General features: G+C 45.7%; 1 protein-coding gene across 3 annotated transcripts in view; it reads right to left on the bottom strand.

Annotated features, from left to right (window-relative positions):
* The window catches only part of LOC147663769 (uncharacterized), a 43,892-nt gene extending 24,566 nt beyond the window's left edge, over nucleotides 1-19,326 (bottom strand). For 2 of the 3 annotated variants that reach the window (XM_086950208.1, XM_086950207.1), the window contains exons 1-2: nucleotides 19,126-19,326; nucleotides 1,621-1,747 (exon numbers count right to left, since the gene is read on the bottom strand). In XM_086950208.1, the coding sequence (XP_086806334.1) occupies nucleotides 1,621-1,747; nucleotides 19,126-19,149 (151 nt within the window). In that variant the 5' untranslated portion in view covers nucleotides 19,150-19,326. The remainder of the gene's footprint in view (nucleotides 1-1,620; nucleotides 1,748-19,125) is intronic. The other variant, XM_086950209.1, reaches the window with a different exon arrangement.
* Between the last annotated feature and the right edge of the window lie 676 nt (nucleotides 19,327-20,002).

Here is a 20,002-nt window from a genome sequence, read left to right on the forward strand (position 1 = left end):
TATGCTAGTGGAGTGCCGGAAACACTTGGGGATACGAATACAACCTACGGAGGCTTGGAGTGGTTCCGTTAGACCAGTGATAATCAAAGTGCGGCCCGGGGACTGCATGCCGCCCTCTAGACCTTTAGATGTGGTCCTCTGGGCAGCAGCAGCACCGGGCTGCTCTTTACACAACTCCGCACTAACAAATTGTAACTATACAGCAAGCACTTATTTGAAGGTTAATTGCAGCTAGGCAAAGGAATGCACATACAACCAATGGAAAGCAAACTCTTGTTCACTTAGGGAGAAGACATATGCACACTATGGGCCCAAGTCACAAAACCGTTTATGTGTGTAGGTTTACCTTACGCACAGAATGTCTTAACTTACAGTGCAGGAAATCACAACAGTCTATTTGCAGCTGTAAATCGGTTTCCCAATGCATAATTGTGGGGTGTCAGAAGTTGTGCCACACTGCACATGTACCTTGTATGTGTTGCCTTCCATGAGCTTAAAAATCTTGCGTGCCCACGGAGGAGTTCCCGCTGTACAGAGAGAAGATATCAGAGCTACTTCCAGATGTCGAAAGGATACCTCAAGTGCACTCCTCTAGACACCTCTTCTCCCTGGCCAAGTCTGTTATTGAGGAGAACAGCCCTGTGTACCTGCACAATCTCAAAGCCTATCACCCCTGTGTAAAGCCTGTGCAGTTTGGCCTACCAGAGCCTCTTTGCCTTCATCATGTGTGGGACATGTATAGAGTGTCTCATATCTATGTGTTTGGATATGTCTGTGAGTTCATCATGTGCCCTATCTACTGAACGGTCTATTCGATTTCACGTCTGCTTTCGGTGAAGCTCTCCAGGGTCCACCTGGGAGCCTGCACACAAACGCAATGGTCCTCCTTCCAGAAACCATCTGTGAGTCTTGTGAAGAAGGACACCAGCCTTTTGAAGATGGCTGCAGTTCAACTCAAGCATGGACCTCAGACCGTCTCCAGCCAAAGTCTGCATTTCAATACCCATTTCACCGGAGCCAGTTCCAACAGGTCTCAGGACTGGCTCCCTCAGGGCATGATATGATGACGCAAAGGCTGTACCACCAGGATTGGAGGACCTTCTCAGCATCTGAACATACCAGATGACATGATGAGCGAGACCTGGACGAAAGTATATCATCAGTATTCTTCAACATATTCTATGTTCTTGAGGGGTCACATATCTGTGTTGTGGCTTCTTCTCCAGGACTTCTACAGCGTGTCAAATGTTTCCTAGATATACTGTGAAAAATTAAATTAGACTTCTACAGCGTGTCAAATGTTTCCTAGATATACTGTGAAAAATTAAATTAGGCTTCTACAGCATGTCAAATGTTTCCTAGATATACTGTGAAAAATTAAATTAAACTTCTACAGCATGTCATATTTTTCCTAGATATACTGTGAAAAATTAAATTAGGCTTCTACAGCATGTCATATTTTTCCTAGATATACTGTGAAAAATTAAATTAAACTTCTACAGCATGTCATATTTTTCCTAGATGTACCGTGCAAAATAACACAACATAATTTAAGAAACTTGTTACTACGTTATGAGTTATATATATTGTAAAATTCTAATTGGGACAGTGAGAAATTACCAAGTACGATCAAGGCCTGGTGAATCTCTTTCATGACATTCTTGTAAAAATCCTTCTGCCATTCCTGCAAATTCTTCCAATCCTCTTCAGAAAAACAGGCAGCAACATCGCGGAATTTAACCTGCTCCTAGAACAACAAGGTTTAAATCACAAGTTCAGCAACTTCATACATTGAGAATGATGCATTATATACTATCCCTTCCCCCATTCGTTCTCCAGTGATAGGATTGCTTGTGACTTATCGAAAGGCCTTCATTATTGCCAATGGGTCTTGTTCTTAGAGAATAAACAAAAAAGGAAATGAGGGTGCAGATAATATCATGCAGGAGGCCTGTAAACAAAGGACTTAGGCAGTGAGTGTCTTTGAAAGAGTAAGAGTGCCTGCAATATTAAGAAGAACTCATATTCAGTCTTACAAATCTACACTTCAAAAGGTTCTCATTCAAGAACCCGCTGCGTCCAAAACAGCAAAGACTGAGGAGGGCTGGGAGAAACTCATCTCGAAGAGATCACCAAGGTCATCTGTCTGGTCACTGTGTCCGGGATATTCAGACCCTTTTGTGGCGTGGCCAAAACTGATTTGTGTATGGGTTGTTGTCTGTGTGCAATGGTACGTGTGAGCTTACAAATGCTGGAATGGATCAAGGAATGATTACATCTGGCTGAGATGAATTCAAGCTTTCCATTCCTTACTTTTTTGTGCTGTCTCTGTATAGGTTATGCCAAACACTACCATAGCAAACCCTCTAATCCGAGGGGGCTCACTCTTAACTGACACAAAACAAAAAAAGATTTCCCCTTGTTATCTTTTTTTTCTTGTATATTTTTATTGAGAAGCACATGTCAGTTTATAAACAATACATTGAAAAAGGAGAATAAACAAATCAAATTATGGCCATACAATAAATAACTATGAAAGATTAACTTCTCAGATTTCTAAATGCAAAAAAGATAATACAGATATCAAAAGATAAAATATCGGAGATACTCATAAAACCTGGATATGAAGAAATAGGACAGGTGGACTAGGGAGGAGATGCTTTAGATAGTATACAATATGTAGTAAGATAGTAGCGATAATATCATACAAATACAATATTTCAAGTGGAGATATTCCCACAACTCAACAATTTCCAATAGGTGAACAGTAAATCCTAATTCAAATAACAGTGGTACTGTCTAAGGCATCAAACAGTCCTAATAATAACATCAACAGCATGAATATAAATAATGATGGTAATGAATTAATAAGGAGATGGAAAGGGAAGCGATTCCCTACTGTAGTTCCCAATTAGAAAAAAAATCTGAAATATTACTAGAAATAGAATATTTATTAGCTAGAAAGGGGATCCAAACTTGGATGAAAGTTCCAACATTGTCCTGCAATTTATAAATGAGTTTTTCATAGGATGTATTTTATACATTTCAATAAGCCATGCATCGTGTGTAGGGCATTGTGGTGTTCTCAACTGTCTTAATATGCAAATTTTTTTCCTACAGTGAGTGCAACAGCTATCAATCGTCTTGTATGGTTTGTGAGACTTGGGAGATCAGTAACATCATGTAATAGAACTAATTTTCCTGTTAAAGGAATGGACACTTGTAAGGCTCTGTGTATAGAGGCAGTTATGGAAGACCAATATTCCTTCAAAATTGGACATTGGAATAAAATGTGTAGTATATCGCAGTCCTCGTGTAGGCACGGGTAGATTGGTGTAGTAAACCTGCTGACTTGTGTTTTTGTGGTGACCGGTACCAGTTATGAACAATTTTGAAGACAGCAAATTTCACTCTGGCCTCTCTGATTCTCTTATCCATGTTCATAATAACATCTTCCCATTCCCCGTTGGAATAAGCTACAGTAATTAACCCTTGCCATTTGACATGAAGTTGTGCGAGTAATGGGTATGAGTGTAATTTATGCACTATGAGATTATAAACTCCAGAGGCTGCGCCTTTGAATTTCCCCCAAATGTGTAAGTATTGTAACACTGGGGAATCCTCAACTATCCAAGGAAATGGTCCTACTCTACAAAACAGGGCTTGTTTTAGTTGTATTTCCCCTCTTGGGAGCTCGGGTGTTGAAATTCTATCTGAAGCATTTTAAAGGTTTTAAGCTCACCTTCTAAAGTGAGTAGGTGACCCAATGCTCTCTCCCGTATATTCCGCTCTAGCCGTAAGGCTACATGTGACAGCAGAGATGCATATCAGAGGCGGTGCAGCCTCTGAAGCTCACTGCTTTCATGTGTCTCTCACTAGCCCGCTGGGGAGAAGGGAGGTGTGACTTCCTTCCTGCCCATCCTTTGTTCCTGACTCCTGGGAGTGATCACGCTGCCTGGAGGTCAGAATCTTGTATCAGAGGCGGTGCAGCCTCTGAAGCTCACCGCTTTCATGTGTCTCTCACTAGCCCGCTGGGGAGAAGGGAGGTGTGACTTCCTTCCTGCCCATCCTTTGTTCCTGACTCCTGGGAGTGATCACGCTGCCTGGAGGTCAGAATCTTGTATCCGAGGCGGTGCAGCCTCTGAAGCTCACTGCTTTCATGTGTCTCTCACTAGCCCGCTGGGGAGAAGGGAGGTGTGACTTCCTTCCTGCCCATCCTTTGTTCCTGACTCCTGGGAGTGATCACGCTGCCTGGAGGTCAGAATCTTGTATCCGAGGCGGTGCAGCCTCTGAAGCTCACTGCTTTCATGTGTCTCTCACTAGCCCGCTGGGGAGAAGGGAGGTGTGACTTCCTTCTCTCACTAGCCCGCTGGGGAGAAGGGAGGTGTGACTTCCTTCCTGCCCATCCTTTGTTCCTGACTCCTGGGAGTGATCACGCTGCCTGGAGGTCAGAATCTTGTATCAGAGGCGGTGTGGCCTCTGAAGCTCACTGCTTTCATGTGTCTCTCACCAGCCCGCTGGGGAGAAGGGAGGTGTGACTTCCTTCCTGCCCATCCTTTGTTCCTGACTCCTGGGAGTGATCACGCTGCCTGGAGGTCAGAATCTTGGTTTGGTGGCAGCAGGAGCTGGAAACGCAGCCTTGCCAGCCAGAGCACAGGGAAGCTGGTGTAACCAGATGGGTAACCTCCAAGGTAGCCCTCTGGGTGCATGTCAGCCTTCCCTTGACACCAGATACATGTCAGGGAAGAAAAGGCACGTTGCTTGACACCAATCTCGACATATTTAGATGTTACCATAATGGAGCTAATAACCCGGGTCTGCCAGGGTGCAGGTCCTATGTTACCCTATGGACTGCCTTTCACTGATAATGTACTTTAATGGCAAAGATACTATAGCAACATAAAAGCTTGCACTTACATGTCTACACTCTTAGTATACTGCACCCTGCCTCCAGGGCACAGGAGGCCTCCCTTGAGGTGAAAGACATATCCTAAAAGCAGTGCAGTGACTTTGTCACACATGGTAAGGACAAAGTCCAAACGGAGCAGCGTTCCTGCAGTCTGTAATAGCAGGCCTGCTGTCGTTGGCTTACCTAGGTCACTCAGGGCAAACAATGCTGCAAGCCCTGGGTACCCTTTTATCAACCATGCACTGGGTACCATAGGTACCATTTGCCAGGGACTAATTAGGGAGGTATGGTTTTCGTCAACTGGGAATTCCAATCACACGTCAGTTTTAGGGAAAGAGAACTGGCACTGGGGCCTGGTTAACAGCCTTTAGAGCACTGTCAGAGTTAAAAATGAGCATCTAATAGGTATAATGGGGGCAGGAACATGGGGGGGGGCATCTGCAAAAAGCAGTTTCCTTACATTCACGTTAATTTTCTTTGCGGGTCCTGCTGCTGTACATCTTGCTTCCTGATGGGCACAGTCTGACACCTCTGTGGATCATCTGCCTTCCAAGCAACACCTCAGCAGGCTCTTTTTTAGGTCTCGCCTGAGCCAGCGCATGCGCTGCTCTACGAGACATTTAGTAAGGGGGTTTTCAAAGAGCTAGCAGAGGCTTTTGCTGGCCTCAAGCTTGCGTGCACGTGCGCAGTCGCCATGTGGGTTTGTTCATGGCTCATTAAGCCTTGCATGCCTCTCTACGCCTTGCTTGCGCTTCAATTCCCTCCCTCTCCCCCACCACAGATCGCATCACCACTCGTGTGTTTTTTTTATAATTTCGGTTTAGCGCGCACAACTCTCTTACTCATTAAGCAGAACACTTTCGCTTTCCCGCGTCACTTACAGGGCCGCGCCAACCCGCCCCCCCTCTTTCTCATTAAGCAGAACACTTTTGTGGCTGCGTCACTTTCAGGACCGCGCAGCCAATGCTTGTTTAAGCTAACTTTGCTCCTAGGCATAAAGGTAGCGAGCTCAGTAAGGGTGGGTCGAACATGGAACGGAGTCTAACTCGAAGCGAACAGAATGTTTTTGGAAGACTTAATTACAGCAGCTGAACATTATGCAACCAGTGTCAAAAGGCAGCTCAAATATTTGCGGAAGGTCACTGCCTCTTCGGTGAGTCTCTCTGCCTGTACGGTGTCCATGGTTACCTTCCCATTCTTATTGCACCGTTATAAAACTCCCTTTGAAAGCTGGGTTGGTCATAGATAAATACACCCCACAGGAACGTTCGTCCGTCTGGCTGCCAGCATCCGTTCGTCAGTCTGGACTGGCACAGCTCAAATCACGGTCCATTTGTTTCTCCATCTTTTTCTTGAAATTTAAAGCTCTAACCACATGCGTCAGCGACCTTTGCTGGGACATTTTCTTGAGTGGTTCATTCATTTAGTACAGGTATTTGAACCTCGAGACTCCATAATGTTCCTGCTTTTCTCGGGTTCATGTTACTTTTGTAGACTTAATATCACGGTTCATCTTGTGATCTAAGCATTGTACTGTAACTGCTTCTAAAGCATTGTGCTCTCTGTAGAAGTCGCACATACAGACAATGACACACTGGGTAATAAGGGCCAGTGCACATCCCAGCGAGTGTTGAGGAAAGTCAGAGCTTGCACCACCGCGTGTGAGGCAAGTTGTTTACAGCACGTCACGGAGTGCGTTCTGCCTCCAAATGAACCTCTTTTAGGCGTTTTTTTTAAAGAAAAAAAGCCATTGTTTTTTGACACTTTTGCCACTCTCTTGGTTGCTCCACATTCACAGGACATGCTTGAAGTTACCATAATTTGTTCCAAATGTTTATTTTGTAATAACTAGTAAATCAGAGTATATATATATATTCTGTCAAACGTTTCATGTATTAATTGTATTAATTAAAAGCACCCCAGCTTTTTATCCACGAAGAACATAGTGGCCCATAATTTCAAAGCAGGGGGTCAAAGTTCTCCAGGTCTATGGCCCAAACCTGAGGGGCAGATTTCTAACGCCTTCTCTAACAACGACATTGCTAAAACAGTTAGTTTATGGTCTTTTTCGGGGCACAATCTCATTGGCTTAACGTGTCATAGCAATAACATTCATGGTGATCGAGGTTACCCTTGCTGTGTTCTTGAGTGGTGTGTATTGCAGTGATTAATTTGAGCCAGTGGTTTCCAGAGCTAGGCACTGGCACGTAATTGTTAACACAGCACATGTGACAGTCTGACACAAGGTGGCGCTGTATGGCTAATTTAAAGGTGACCACAACAGTTCGTTAAAACTGACTATTATCTGCCGCCCATACCATTTCTATAGTTTTGGGGCCTGGAATAGTCGGACTTGTAGGAGTGTGGTGGTTAGTAGTTGTGTTGGTACCGTCACTGGCAACATGACTGGGGCGATGTGTAATGCAAGCTGAAGTGTTCTCCTGATGAGAGCCTTGGCACTTAGTTTTTTAAAACAAATTAAGTACTGGCTACAGCTCACAGGTCGATGGGACATATATACAACTTTCAACAAAATTAGACAAATACATGCACATTTCTATAAAAAAAACTCTCCGGCATTCCTAGACATCTCAGAAGTAAACTGTGTTTTTGTTCACTCTATTCAGTAACATTTGCACCTAACCAAATTTTGAGCATCAGAGAGGTATGAACATTGGAAACAGAGGTCTGTGTGAGTCTACCTCACATTTATGCTCAAGTTATAAAGGGCGTTTGCCCATCTGACCTCTAATCGTCCCCACAATATCCACACCTTGCAGCATGCATAGGTATTCCTGCTTTACCTTTAAGTACTAGTTCAGGATATTTAAATAAATTGTCATAAAATACTAACCCCAAGATGTATTGTTGCTACACGTATTTTGGATTTATTAACAGAATATTAAAATTAAAACTGTAAGCAGAGTATTTGAGGGTATTTTTAATGTGAACCCCAAGTTTAATAATCTCCAGAAACTCTTGATTTAGTAAAAACAGGCATCTTTGTGCTTTGTGAATTTGTCATTCTTCTAGAAATTAACTTGAGCAACAACTATAATAGTGTGTAATGGGCCCACTCACACCTACAACCTTTTAACCCTCAGGGATAAAACTGTAAATTTATATAAAATATGTGTAGGGTACATACGTAAACACTACAGATATACTTTTTAGTACAATCCCAACTGCGTTTCTCCAAGCCACTTGCTATCCGCGCATGAATTTGGTAATCTGGTTTTAATTAGACCTAGGCAAAACTGTTTTAACACATGGGTAATCGCAAATAAATTCAAATTATTGGGGTGCCAGATTTTTACACAATTTTTGCTTTTTTCCAGGTTATGATTTTCGTGCAATTGTCACTGGCAGGAGATTGGTTAACCCCTTCGCTGCTCATGACGAGCTCAGCTCGTCATGCAGTACACTGGTCGTGTGCTCATGACGAGCTGAGCTCGTCATGAGCCATGGGATATAACAATTTCCAGCAAAGGAGAGGAATCAGCTTAGCAGTCATGTGGTTAAAGCAGAAACTATCTTGTGGAAACTGTGTGTGCTGTGGCTGCATGCGCTATGAACGCAGAGTTCCCCATGTAACTGTATGGAGAATGCTTACAGTAGTTATCTTGCATGGTTTATTTACTTGAAGGCATACCATGCCTACAAATGTCTGCAGGCGACTACCCAATGTTAACTTTTGTAATGCACATCATTTAAAAAAAACGATGGGGCCTAACTATGAGTTTGTCACGCAGCGGCACTGCATGACAGGAACAAGCATTGGCATAGCCAATAGGTCTCGCCTTTGGAACCTTATAAGTGTTTAGCCATGCAACAGTTGGATGTTGTTGCACCAAGAATATTGTGCTGCATAACAAAATACTTATAAGGCCCCAAAAGCAAGACCTCTTGGCTATGCCAATACTTAATGTCATGTGGGATGTGTCTGCCATCACTTAGGGACTATGATCATAAACATGAAAGCAGGCGAACACTACCTAAAAAACCAGATAGGAATCTACAAGATAGCACTCAATAAGGTCCACAAGGAGCTTTCGAGATACAAGACTTTCCCCACACAGAGCAAGATTTTCAAACAACATAAAGATGTAAAGAAATGTGCTCATACTAAAAGTATATCCAAACACAACAGATGAGTACATAAAACAACGGAATGAGTGATTGCAGTCAAATACAGGGAATTCCTGCGATGATTGGTCACCCATCTCAGGCTCAGAGGGTGGGATTAGTGACAACTCCAGTAACAAGAATAAGAGGAGCCAAAGATGGAGAAGATGGTTTAATAGCGGATATCGCAAACACAAGGAGATGATGGACTGAGCGCTGACACTTTTCAGATAATCACCCCCAGTTTTAGATCTGGGTTGAATCCATCATCGTTCTTTAGCTCACTTCACCACCCCAGTTTAGACACAACTATATGCAAATCAGTCTTGACCCTGTGCCTCATGGGAACAGTCAAGCCCGAACTGCCAAGCCATGTCTTCCCTGGACCGGAAACAAGTATCCTGGGACCGGTTTCGGGCTAACAGCCCTCATCAGCCAGGCTAGCTTCCTGGCTGAAGAGGGGTGAAACCCCGAAACCGGTCCTAGGATGCTTGCCTCCAGTCAAGAGAGGACCTGTCCTGGCAGTTTGGGCTGGACTGTTCCTATTGGGCACAAGGTCAAGACTGATTTGCATATGGCTGGGTTCAAACTTGAATGGCATGGTGAGAAAAAAACCAATGGATTTAGGCCCAGATCTCTGTACTGGGGTGAATGTATGACATTGTTCTGCACTCTGTCCATCAACTGTTGTTTTTGCATTTGTCACCCAAAGTGGGCCGGGTATGCTCAGACCTGAATCCCGTGCTCTCCATGCCACCGGAGTCAAGCTATCCTGGCTGAAGAGGAGTGAAACCCCGAAACCGGCCCTTGGATGATTGTTTCCAGTTCAGGGAGGACCTGGCCTGGCAGTGCGGACTGGGCTGTTCCCATTGGGCACAGGGTCAAGACTGATTTACATATGGCTGGGTTCAAACTGAAATGGCATGGTGAGCAAAGAAACGATGGATTTAGGCCCAGATCTCTGTACTGGGGTGAATGTATGACATTGTTCTGCATTCTGTCCATCAATTGTTGTTTTTGGATTAATAGCTGATATCCCCTCCCTGTCCTGTACACACCCCCACCCCCACCTCCACACTCGTACTAATGGCCAACACCTTATGGTCCCACCCCCACAGTGACACAACCCCCTTCCAACAAAATACCTGTCCTTTTTAAGGATGTTCTAGCTGGAGGGAAGAAAAACAGATTGAAGGGTCAGGTGGGAAGAACAGAAGAAATGGTAACCAGGTTCAAAACCTGAAAACAACAACCTCAATGAGGGACAAGAAGATTGTAGATCATGTAGGTAATCTGACACCTTAAACTTTTTCAGCTGAAGAAAAGAGCATCCAAAATCTGTGTTATCTGTGTGTTATCCACTTTCTCATATTGTGGGACAGGACATGTGCACGGCGTGTGGGTGAAGGTGCGCGCTCACATGGGGAAATCGCCTGCGCGTGCCCATCCCCTGTCTCACATTCCCAGGAAGTGAGTAACAAAAGATGCTTCGCTGGATTTAGTGCTTCGCACTGCTTATACCAGCTTGACCTAAAAAAGAAGCAGCCTTTCTGGCTAATAAGAGACTCATAATCTCTTATTTCAATACCATACCAAAAAGTTAAAAAAATAGAAACCCAGCCCCTGACGCCCTAAAGTGTCAGGAATAGCTTCAACACTAGAACCTCGCTCAACCTTTGTTGACTGCTTCTTGAGGCCTTTGGTATATGAGATGCCTTTGTACATTAAAGATATTAAACATTGGTTAAATGTCCTCAAGGACATACAATTTAACCCAGAAGAAGAGTTAAATATAGGGCTGAATGTAGAAGTTCTCTACACCAGCATTTCTCAGGACGAAGATTTGAGAGCCACAGCAAATATATTGAGACAAACAATATACTAGGCAGCACCCATTTAATTTATTATGACATTGCTGAAATTAGCACTGAAAAAAGAATTGTTCTGAATTTGAAGGCACCATTTTTTAACATCTGCACAGAAAATCGACGGGGAGCAACTTTGCTGTGAGGACAGTGTTTCAGTATATTCCCATGTTTGAGATGGATAATATCTGGGAAATAATCCTCATGAAGACAAAATAAAATTATAGCGATGATATATTGATGAGGTCCAGGTAACCTGGCATTGGACAGCAGAGATCAAGCAGGAACTCCAATTCTTAGACCTGGTGTTAACAGCATCAGATGGGGCCCTAACCAAAAATGTTCCCACAAAACCAACAGGAGCAGCCTCCTCCATTGTAATAGCGCACACCCTTAGAGAGGATCTACCAGAGGGCCAATTCCTACAAATAAAACGCAACTGCTCGGTCCGCAAAAAGTTTCAAACCGAGGGAAAAATATAGACAGCTAAATTAAAATAGAATCACTAACTTATACACCTGATAAAAAACATGACAGAGAAAAGAACGAGATACAGCAACAGGGAGCTTCTCTTCATGGATAAAGAAAAACAGGACAAGCCACAGATAATATGTGTGAGCACATTCACCAACATTTAAAACCAAATGAAGTAAACAATTAAACATTGGTGTTCACTCAACAGCAACACTTATTCTCGAAATACCTATGTTTTCCTTTAAAAAGAAGAACACAAGTATAAAGAATGTGCTAGTCCCATTCAGAGCAAGGACACCATCTTTCTCTGTATGGACCAGCAAGTCCATACAGAGTATAGAACCTCCCCCAGTTAAAGGTCCTGTATGCATGCACACAGCTTACACAAAGCCCATGGAGCTCGGACTAGAATACCCCTGAGAATTATAGGAGTCATACTAATTGTAACTCAAACAATGTTTGATATATATATATATATTCACTGAAAAAACCATAGGTTATAGACCATATATAGTTAGGAATTAGCATTTACAAAACCTTGAAAATTTACTGAAAAAACCATAGGTTATAGACCATATTTAGTTAGGAATTAGCATTTACAAAACCTTATTTTACTCACACAAAACCATTGAAATTCGCATATATAGTTAGTTGCACTAACTATATATTGCGCACCCGCAATCCACTGCTGATCATGTCACATATTACATCATTCATGACATGGTCAGTGACATCACTGATGACATCACTGATGACATCTCAAATGACATCACTGATGACATCTCAAATGACATCACTGATGACATCTCAAATGACATCACTGATGACATCACTGATGACATCTCATTTGACATTACTGATCACATCACTGATGATATCAGTCATGTGATAATACGATGAACCTCTTCAGACTCTAATATAACCTTAGATACAATCAGTGTAAACAGACACTCACAGACTGTCACTCATCCATGGAGTTACTTACACACCTAGTCAGTCATGCAAAGAATCAATCACACCTCCATTTCCTCAACTATACAGTTATACACACCTTACTTATTCAAACATATACTAACACATATTTACTCTCTTATACAATCCCTGATACAAGTTCACAATGATCCATACAGCCACTCACACATTCACTGGCTCTTATGCACAGTTATTTATATATGTCAACTCTCACATGTATTGTGTTTTACATATGTACTTACTTTGACATGTAGCACTGAGATATCCATTCACTCACCAATACACTCATGCACAAGTCAACCGCCCATACAGCGGTTTCCACATGCACTTTTGAACCCATACATCTAGTGAATCAACTGCTCACACATCTATGCACAGAGTCATACACCTCCCAGCCACCCACACACACACTCAGTCTCCCATACAAATACTTGGGCAACCAATCAATAACAGGGCTCGAAAAATGTACTCGCCCGCTCGCAAATGCGAGTCAATTTCTTTCAGGGCGAGACAGTTTTTAGGCCTACTTGACCGGCCTGGCGAGTGAACTTTGTCGCTGTGCTAAAGTGCAGTGCCGGTAGAAGGCTCTAGAGGGCAGCTGTGCGAAATGTTCAGGAACTGCTGTGACAAAATGCGAGCAAAGCAAAGGTGTTAATTGGCTGATTGCAACGCGGCTCGGTCTGCTGAGGCCTAGTTGCAATCAGCCAATCAGATGGTAGCTAATCTCCGCACAGTAAAGTGTATAGAGCATGTTTGCACGCTTCTTCTCATTGGCTGATTGCAATGAGGCGCGCAGGATATACTGCCTGAGAAGCGTGTAAATTGTCTTTGCCAACCCCTGTACCCAATTCACTTGATCGGAGGCAGGCCATGAACGACGCTGGTGCCCCAGCAAAGCAGAAGTTCTCCTGCACCTGGGGTGTTTAGCCATGCTCCTGAGAGCCCTGCGAGTGGAGCTCTGCCCGTGGTGTAAGCCTGCGCCTGCCGAGGATGGCTCGATCTCTTTGTAGGAGGCCGTACGGTAGGTGTGCTTGGATGGGGACACCTCCGCGGGTCAGGGGCTCTTGCTCCGATTGTTGGGGAGGGTGGCTTTGAAGGGGATTAACACACAGCGGGGCTATTGTTAGCGTGCTATTGTTTCAGACTTCAAGTCCTGGAAAAACACAAACTTACCTGCAATGTAAATAAACCTAGTTGATTAGAAATTAGGCATAATTATAATTAACATGCGCGATCACATTAGCACTGCGAACTGCATTTGGTCAGAAGGTTGATAGTGCTCTGAGAACCACAGCTAGATGAGGCACATGAGAAAGGTGAAGTTTGAGATTTCGAAAAGCATTCGTGAAGTTTAAGAGGGAGGCACAGGCGACCAGAGGGAACTCCCTGAACGTGCCTCGTCCAGTGGTAGCTAGTGAGGTGGCAACAAGCTGCCTGTGGTGCCCGTCAAGGAGCCAGATGTCAGCGCAGGAAATGTTGTATTTTCTCACAGCTAAGAAGTTCGATTACCCAGCTCTGCAAGGCGGATGCAGTCGGGGGTGCACCGACGGGATGCAGAGGGTAAACAGCGCCATACAATTCCCTTTGTTATTTTAATAATTACAAAAATATTTAGCTGCATAATACGATCTACAGTAAGGAAGGAGTGAATGGGAGGGTTGGCAAAGATAAAAGTGGTATAAATATAAGGAGGCTGGAGAAAAGTGGACAAGAACGAAAATATGTCTACTCCAAATTGTACAAACAGCCACGTTAAATGCGTATCTTTTTATTTCCCTGTGTGATTTGCATTTATCTGCATATGAAGAACGGCCGTTCACGAGGAGGACCAGGCTGGCGCCGACTTCATTAAGTTGAAATGCCAGCTCGGGGAGCCCATCAGGAAGTGAAACAGATGTAGGGGCAGGTTGTAATCACAATCTATGGTGTGAAATTGCACTGGGAGGCTTCCCTGTCACTTGACAAGATAGGTCCCACGTCAGTGACGTGGAAAAGAGAGTGATGGAAAATGACGATATCATGTCAAGAGCAAGCAGGGTAATAATGTTTATATGGCTCTAGTTGTGCTAACACAGCATGACTGGTCTGATAGCAGGGACATAAAATACAATTGCAAGACCCCGTAAAAAACGTTCCAGTCATACTGTTATTTCTTTTCCAAGCCATGGTGCAATCTGCCCTTTCATAGGCCGTGCTCTAGTATGTTTAAGGTACAGCGGGTTACCCAAGTACTGGTAGGAGTGTTTTTTTTAAAAGATTTATATAGCGCTTACTCGACCCGAAGGTATTGGAGCGCTTTACATGAGCGCCAGTTACGTTACACAAGGACACATTCGCTTTTGTTGGGCAAGGGGAGATAAAGTGATTTGCCCAGAATTACAGGATGCTGAGCCGCCGGGGCCGAACTCTAGTATGTTTAAAGTACAGAGGTGAACCTGAGTACTGCTAAGAGTATTCATCCGGAGCCACACTCTAGTATGTTTAATGTACAGTAGTGTACCCGAGTACTGCTAAGAGTGTTTATGTGAGGCCGTACTCGTAACTTTCAAAACATTGCAGTGAGAATAGTAATGAGGCAAAAAAAAAAATCGATTATGTCTTACTGGTCATAGATCAACTACGCTGCCTATGTTTTGAAGAAAATGTGTATGCAACCAATTTGTGGGTCGAGGGCATTGGTGATAGGTCGAGAAGAAAATTCTTGTCACTAGACCTGCAGGTCAAGTAAGATTTTTAAGATTTGTCGAGCCCTGAATAACCCATATAGTTACTCATATAGCTACTGATCAACACATGCAGCAGTTTACAGAACAACAGACATAATGATGCACAGATTAAGACAGTTTAGTCACTAACCCATGCACTCAGTGAGACACATTTAATCACTCACTCATACAGTCAGTCATGCACCTACTAAATCCTTCATCCAGACACTTATACATCCACTCATTCTTCAATATGTAAGACATATTTTAACTTTACAGAAACATACAGTCACTGGATGTTGTCATCAGTGATGTCATTTGAGATGTCATCAGTGATGTCACTGACCATGTCATGAATGATGTAATATGTGACATGATCAGCACATCGGGCTACCAGTCCCTACAATTTTGCCAAGTTTTTTCTCGGCCCCCGCTTGACGAAAGCCCCCCAAACTTTCAGGGGACGCTCAGAAACAAAATGTGCCATTTTCCTGAAAATTTCAGCCAATTCCATCCATTAACGCCAAAGTTATTCAACATAGAATTTTCAGAAATCCCTATTCAAAAAAATCCTAACTATATATACCTACTGGCAAACGCCAGTAGGTAATATATAACATTTCTATGGCAAAATGAAACCCCTCATTTTGTTCCTTTGCAAATTAAATGTTTTAAGTGTTAACACTTTATTCCAATCAAGATGACTTCAGGTGTGCCATACTTTTGTCATAAGTAAGACTGTTAGCGCTCTAGTTGTTCTTTAGAACCCTCTGGGACATTCTGTCACTGGGCTATAGTTGGGCTACATCTGGCTGATATTTGGGCTACATTTGTTTTTTTTTGTCTCTGGTGGCCATCTTTCGGCTACATTGGGCTACATTTGGGCTCTAACATATATATAGCCCAATGTAGCCCAATATATATTTTTCAAAGTTAATTTTCGTAAAAACCACTAGAGCATATATCTTGAGACATAGCAAAGGCACATTGGGCTACCAGTCCCTACAATTTTGCCAAGTTTTGTGGAAATCCATTCAGCCGTTCGAGCTAAAAGTGAGTCCAACCGCCCTATGGAAAACTCAATGTTAAAAACACGTTTTGGGACCCCCCTTTTTTCTCGTCCCCCGGCTGGCGAAACCCCCCCCCCAAACTTTCAGGGGACGCTCAGAAACAAAATGTGCCATTTTCCTGAAAATTTCAGCCAATTCCGTCCATCAACGCCAAAGTTATTCAGTTTTCAGAAATCCCTATTCAAAAAAATCCTAACTATATATACCTACTGGCGACCGCCAGTAGGTAATATATATATATATCAATCAGGGGTTGGTAAAGCGCGCTACTCACCCGCGAGGGTCTCATGTCCCTGTGTGCTGAGACATATTTGACCGACAACCAGGAATGTAGTAATGAGAGTTATCGAACATGGTAGCACGATCAGGCGCCGCCACGACACAAGAATGATGAATCACCTTTTACCTATTGGCCATTAAATCGTTGCAGGAGGTGGTGGGGTAGTAAGCCCCCCGTACATGCCCGAAGAATACATTTTTGTCCATCAACAGGCACCCAATAATATAGGAAACTGGAGTGTCCTTTAGATATTTTTAACTTCTAAAATCCCTGTTAATACAAAGTGGTCGCTGGAACATGGTTGAGGGTTTCCTGATTTACAGGGACCAAGGAGTGACCCTATGATGAAGCCTGTGACCAGTATGGGGTGTAAGGGACCTTAAAAACCTCAAATAGTTCTCCCTATGGAGAAGGAGGAAGCTGCGTCTGAAGCTCACCATAAAGAATGGTAGGATACCTTAATGTTTAATCACTTAGGGAATGATGGGGATCTTAGATATGGCTTTGTTTTGAGTTTGTTAACCTTTTCTGACCCGGTCCCCTGGAGAGAGCCAAAACGTATGTCTGCACTTGGCAAGGCCCACTGCAGTTCTGGCTTCCCCACCCCCTCCCTACATGTCCACCTCATGTTGGACGCAGCAAATGTGGCAGAAGCCCTTCTTGGAGGTAACTCACTCACACGTGTAGTGTTGCCCTTAAAAAACACAATTTGCACATTTTGCCAAGTGGCCTGTTTGATATAAAACAATTCAGCTGATCATGCCTTATCTGTACATTTCCATCTGTATTCAGGAGCTTCTAGTTTTCAGTTCCTGAGCATGGTTTTTAGTGTTGCATCAGGCACAGGGGTTTTGGGTGAAAAAAAAAGACTTGGGTAAAGAGGTCACACACGGCGGCATGGGGTCACCAGGCAGGCAAAAGGGCTGGGGTGAAAGGGCCACATCTCAGTTGCAGCCAGAGCTGGTCGAAGAGGTCACAAATGGCATGGGGTCACCTGGCAGGCAAAGGGGCTGGGGTGAAAAAGCCACATCTGGGTTAAGAGGCCAGAGCTGGGTGAAGAGATCACACATGGGGTCACCTGGCTGGGTGTGAAGGTCACACCTGGGGTCACCTGGCTGGGGGTGAAGAGGTCACATGGGGTCACCTGGCAGGCCCTGTGGGTGAAGAGGTCACACATAGGGTCACCTGGCAGGCCCTGGGGGTGAAGAGGTCACACATGGGGTCACCTGGCAGGCCCTGGGGTGAAGAGGTCACACATGGGGGCACCTTGCTGGGGTGAAGAGGTCACACATGGGGTCACCTGGCTGGGGGTGAAGAGGTCACACATGGGGTCACCTGGCTGGGGGTGAAGAGGTCACACCTGTGGTCACCTGGCTGGGGTGCAGAGGTCACACCTGTGGTCACCTGGCTGGGGGTGAAGAGGTCACACATGGGGTCACCTGGCGGGGGGTGAAGAGGTCACACATCGGGTCACCTGGCGGGGGTGAAGAGGTCACACATCGGGTCACTTGGCTGGGGGTGAAGAGGTCACACCTGGGATCACCTGGCAGGGGGTGAAGAGGTCACACCTGGGGTCACCTGGCTGGGGGTGAAGAGGTCCCACCTGGGGTCACCTGGCTGGGGTGAAGAGGTCACACATGGGGTCACCTGGCTGGGGTGTAGACGTCACACACTGGGTCACCTGGCTGGGGGTGAAGAGGCCACACCTGGGGTCACCTGGCTGGGGGTGAAGAGGTCACACATGGAGTCACCTGGCTGTGGGTGAAGAGGTCACACATGGGGACACCTGGCTGGGGGTGAACAGGTCACACCTGGGGTCACCTGGCTGGGGTGAAGAGGTCGCACATGGGGTCACCTGGCTGGGGTGAAGAGGTCACACACTGGGTCACCTAGCTGGGGTTGAAGAGGTCACACCTGGGGTCACCTGGCTGGGGGGAAGAGGTCACACATGGAGTCACCTGGCTGGGGGTAAAGAGGTCACACCTGGGGTCACCTGGCTGGGGGTAAAGAGGTCACACCTGGGGCCACCTGGCTGGGGTGAAGAGGTCACAAACTGGGTCACCTGGCTGGGGTGAAGAGGTCACACACTGGGTCACCTGGCTGGGGGTGAAGAGGTCACACCTGGGGTCACCTGGCTGGGGTGAAGAGGTCGCACCTGGGGTCACCTGGCTGGGGTGAAGAGGTCGCACATGGGGTCACCTGGCTTGGGTGAAGAGGTCACACACTGGGTCACCTGGCTGGGGGTGAAGAGGTCACACATGGGGTCACCTGGGTGGGGGTTAAGAGGTCACACATGGGGTCACCTGGGCGGGGGTTAAGAGGTCACACATGGGTCGCCTGGCTGGGGGTGAAGGGGTCACACATGGGGTCATCTGGCTGGGGGTGAAGAGGTCACACATGGGGACAATTGGCTGGGGGTTAGAGTTCACACCGGGGGTCACCTGGCAGGGGGTGAAGGGGTCACACATAGGTCACTTGACAGGCCCTGGGGGTTAAGAGGTCACACATGGGGTCATCTGGATGGGCGTGAAGAGGTCACACATGGGGTCATCTGGCTGAGGGTTAGAGGTCACACATGGGGTCATCTGGCTGGGGGTTAGAGGTCACACCTGGGGTCACCTGAGCTGCAGAGTCTTATACCCTCATCAGGGAGGGGCAGCGATGCTTCATAGGAGCCGACCCCCACCCCGTGTCTGTGCCCTGGGGCCCCATCGGTGAACCCTACCTCGTCCGGCCCCCCCTCAGACATGCTCCTCGGTCTGGCGCTCCCTGGCGCGGGTGAAGGGCCGGTGCTCCTGGCGGGGAGCAGGGAGAGAGCAGAGCGCCCCCCGGAGGGCTCAGGCGGACCTCACCCCTCACAGACCGACCCCGGGTCACCGCACTGCTGGCGCCCCCGCCCGGCTCAGGGAATAAAGGATGCAAAAGGAGAGTGCACACACTGCGCATGCGCGGGCCCAGACATAGGCTGGTGAGCTTCTAGTGTTCTCTCTCTGCGCGTGCGCAGTTCCATTTATTTCCCGTTGAGGTTCTTTGTGTTCTCTTTATGCGCATGCGCATTGTTAGGTGCTTCCAGGTAAGTTTCGGAGTACTCCTACTGTGCAGACGCATTTCCGGGTAAGAACACTTAAACTTCCGATGTGCTCTGTACGCGCATGCTCAGTCCCTGGTACTTGATGTGGAACTTCTATTGTCTGTCTGCGCATGTCTTAGAGGTTCGTATCTTTTAACTAGTGAGCGAGAGCCGTAGTATACGCATGCGCGGTATCGTGAGCCCGTCGTTCTGTCTGCGCATGTTCGCTGTGGTTTCACTAAGTTGCTGTCTGCGCATGCTCGCTGTGGTTTCACTAAGTTGCTGTCTGCGCATGCTCGCTGTGGTTTCACTAAGTTGCTGTCTGCGCATGCTCGCTGTGGTTTCACTAGGTTGCTGTCTGCGTATGCTCGCTGTTGTACTAGGCAGTGCTGTCCGCGTCTCCGGGCCGAGGTGGTTTCACTTCCTCATGCGTGACACCCCGCGGGTCACTCTGCGTATGAGTGACCCCCCTGTCCTTCGAGTGACACTTCAAGGGCTCTTTGAGAGTCTTCACTCACTGTGTCCAGACCTG

Source organism: Lissotriton vulgaris, unplaced genomic scaffold (genome assembly GCF_964263255.1).
Source record: "Lissotriton vulgaris unplaced genomic scaffold, aLisVul1.2 SCAFFOLD_2969, whole genome shotgun sequence".
Classification (NCBI taxonomy): domain Eukaryota; kingdom Metazoa; phylum Chordata; class Amphibia; order Caudata; family Salamandridae; genus Lissotriton; species Lissotriton vulgaris.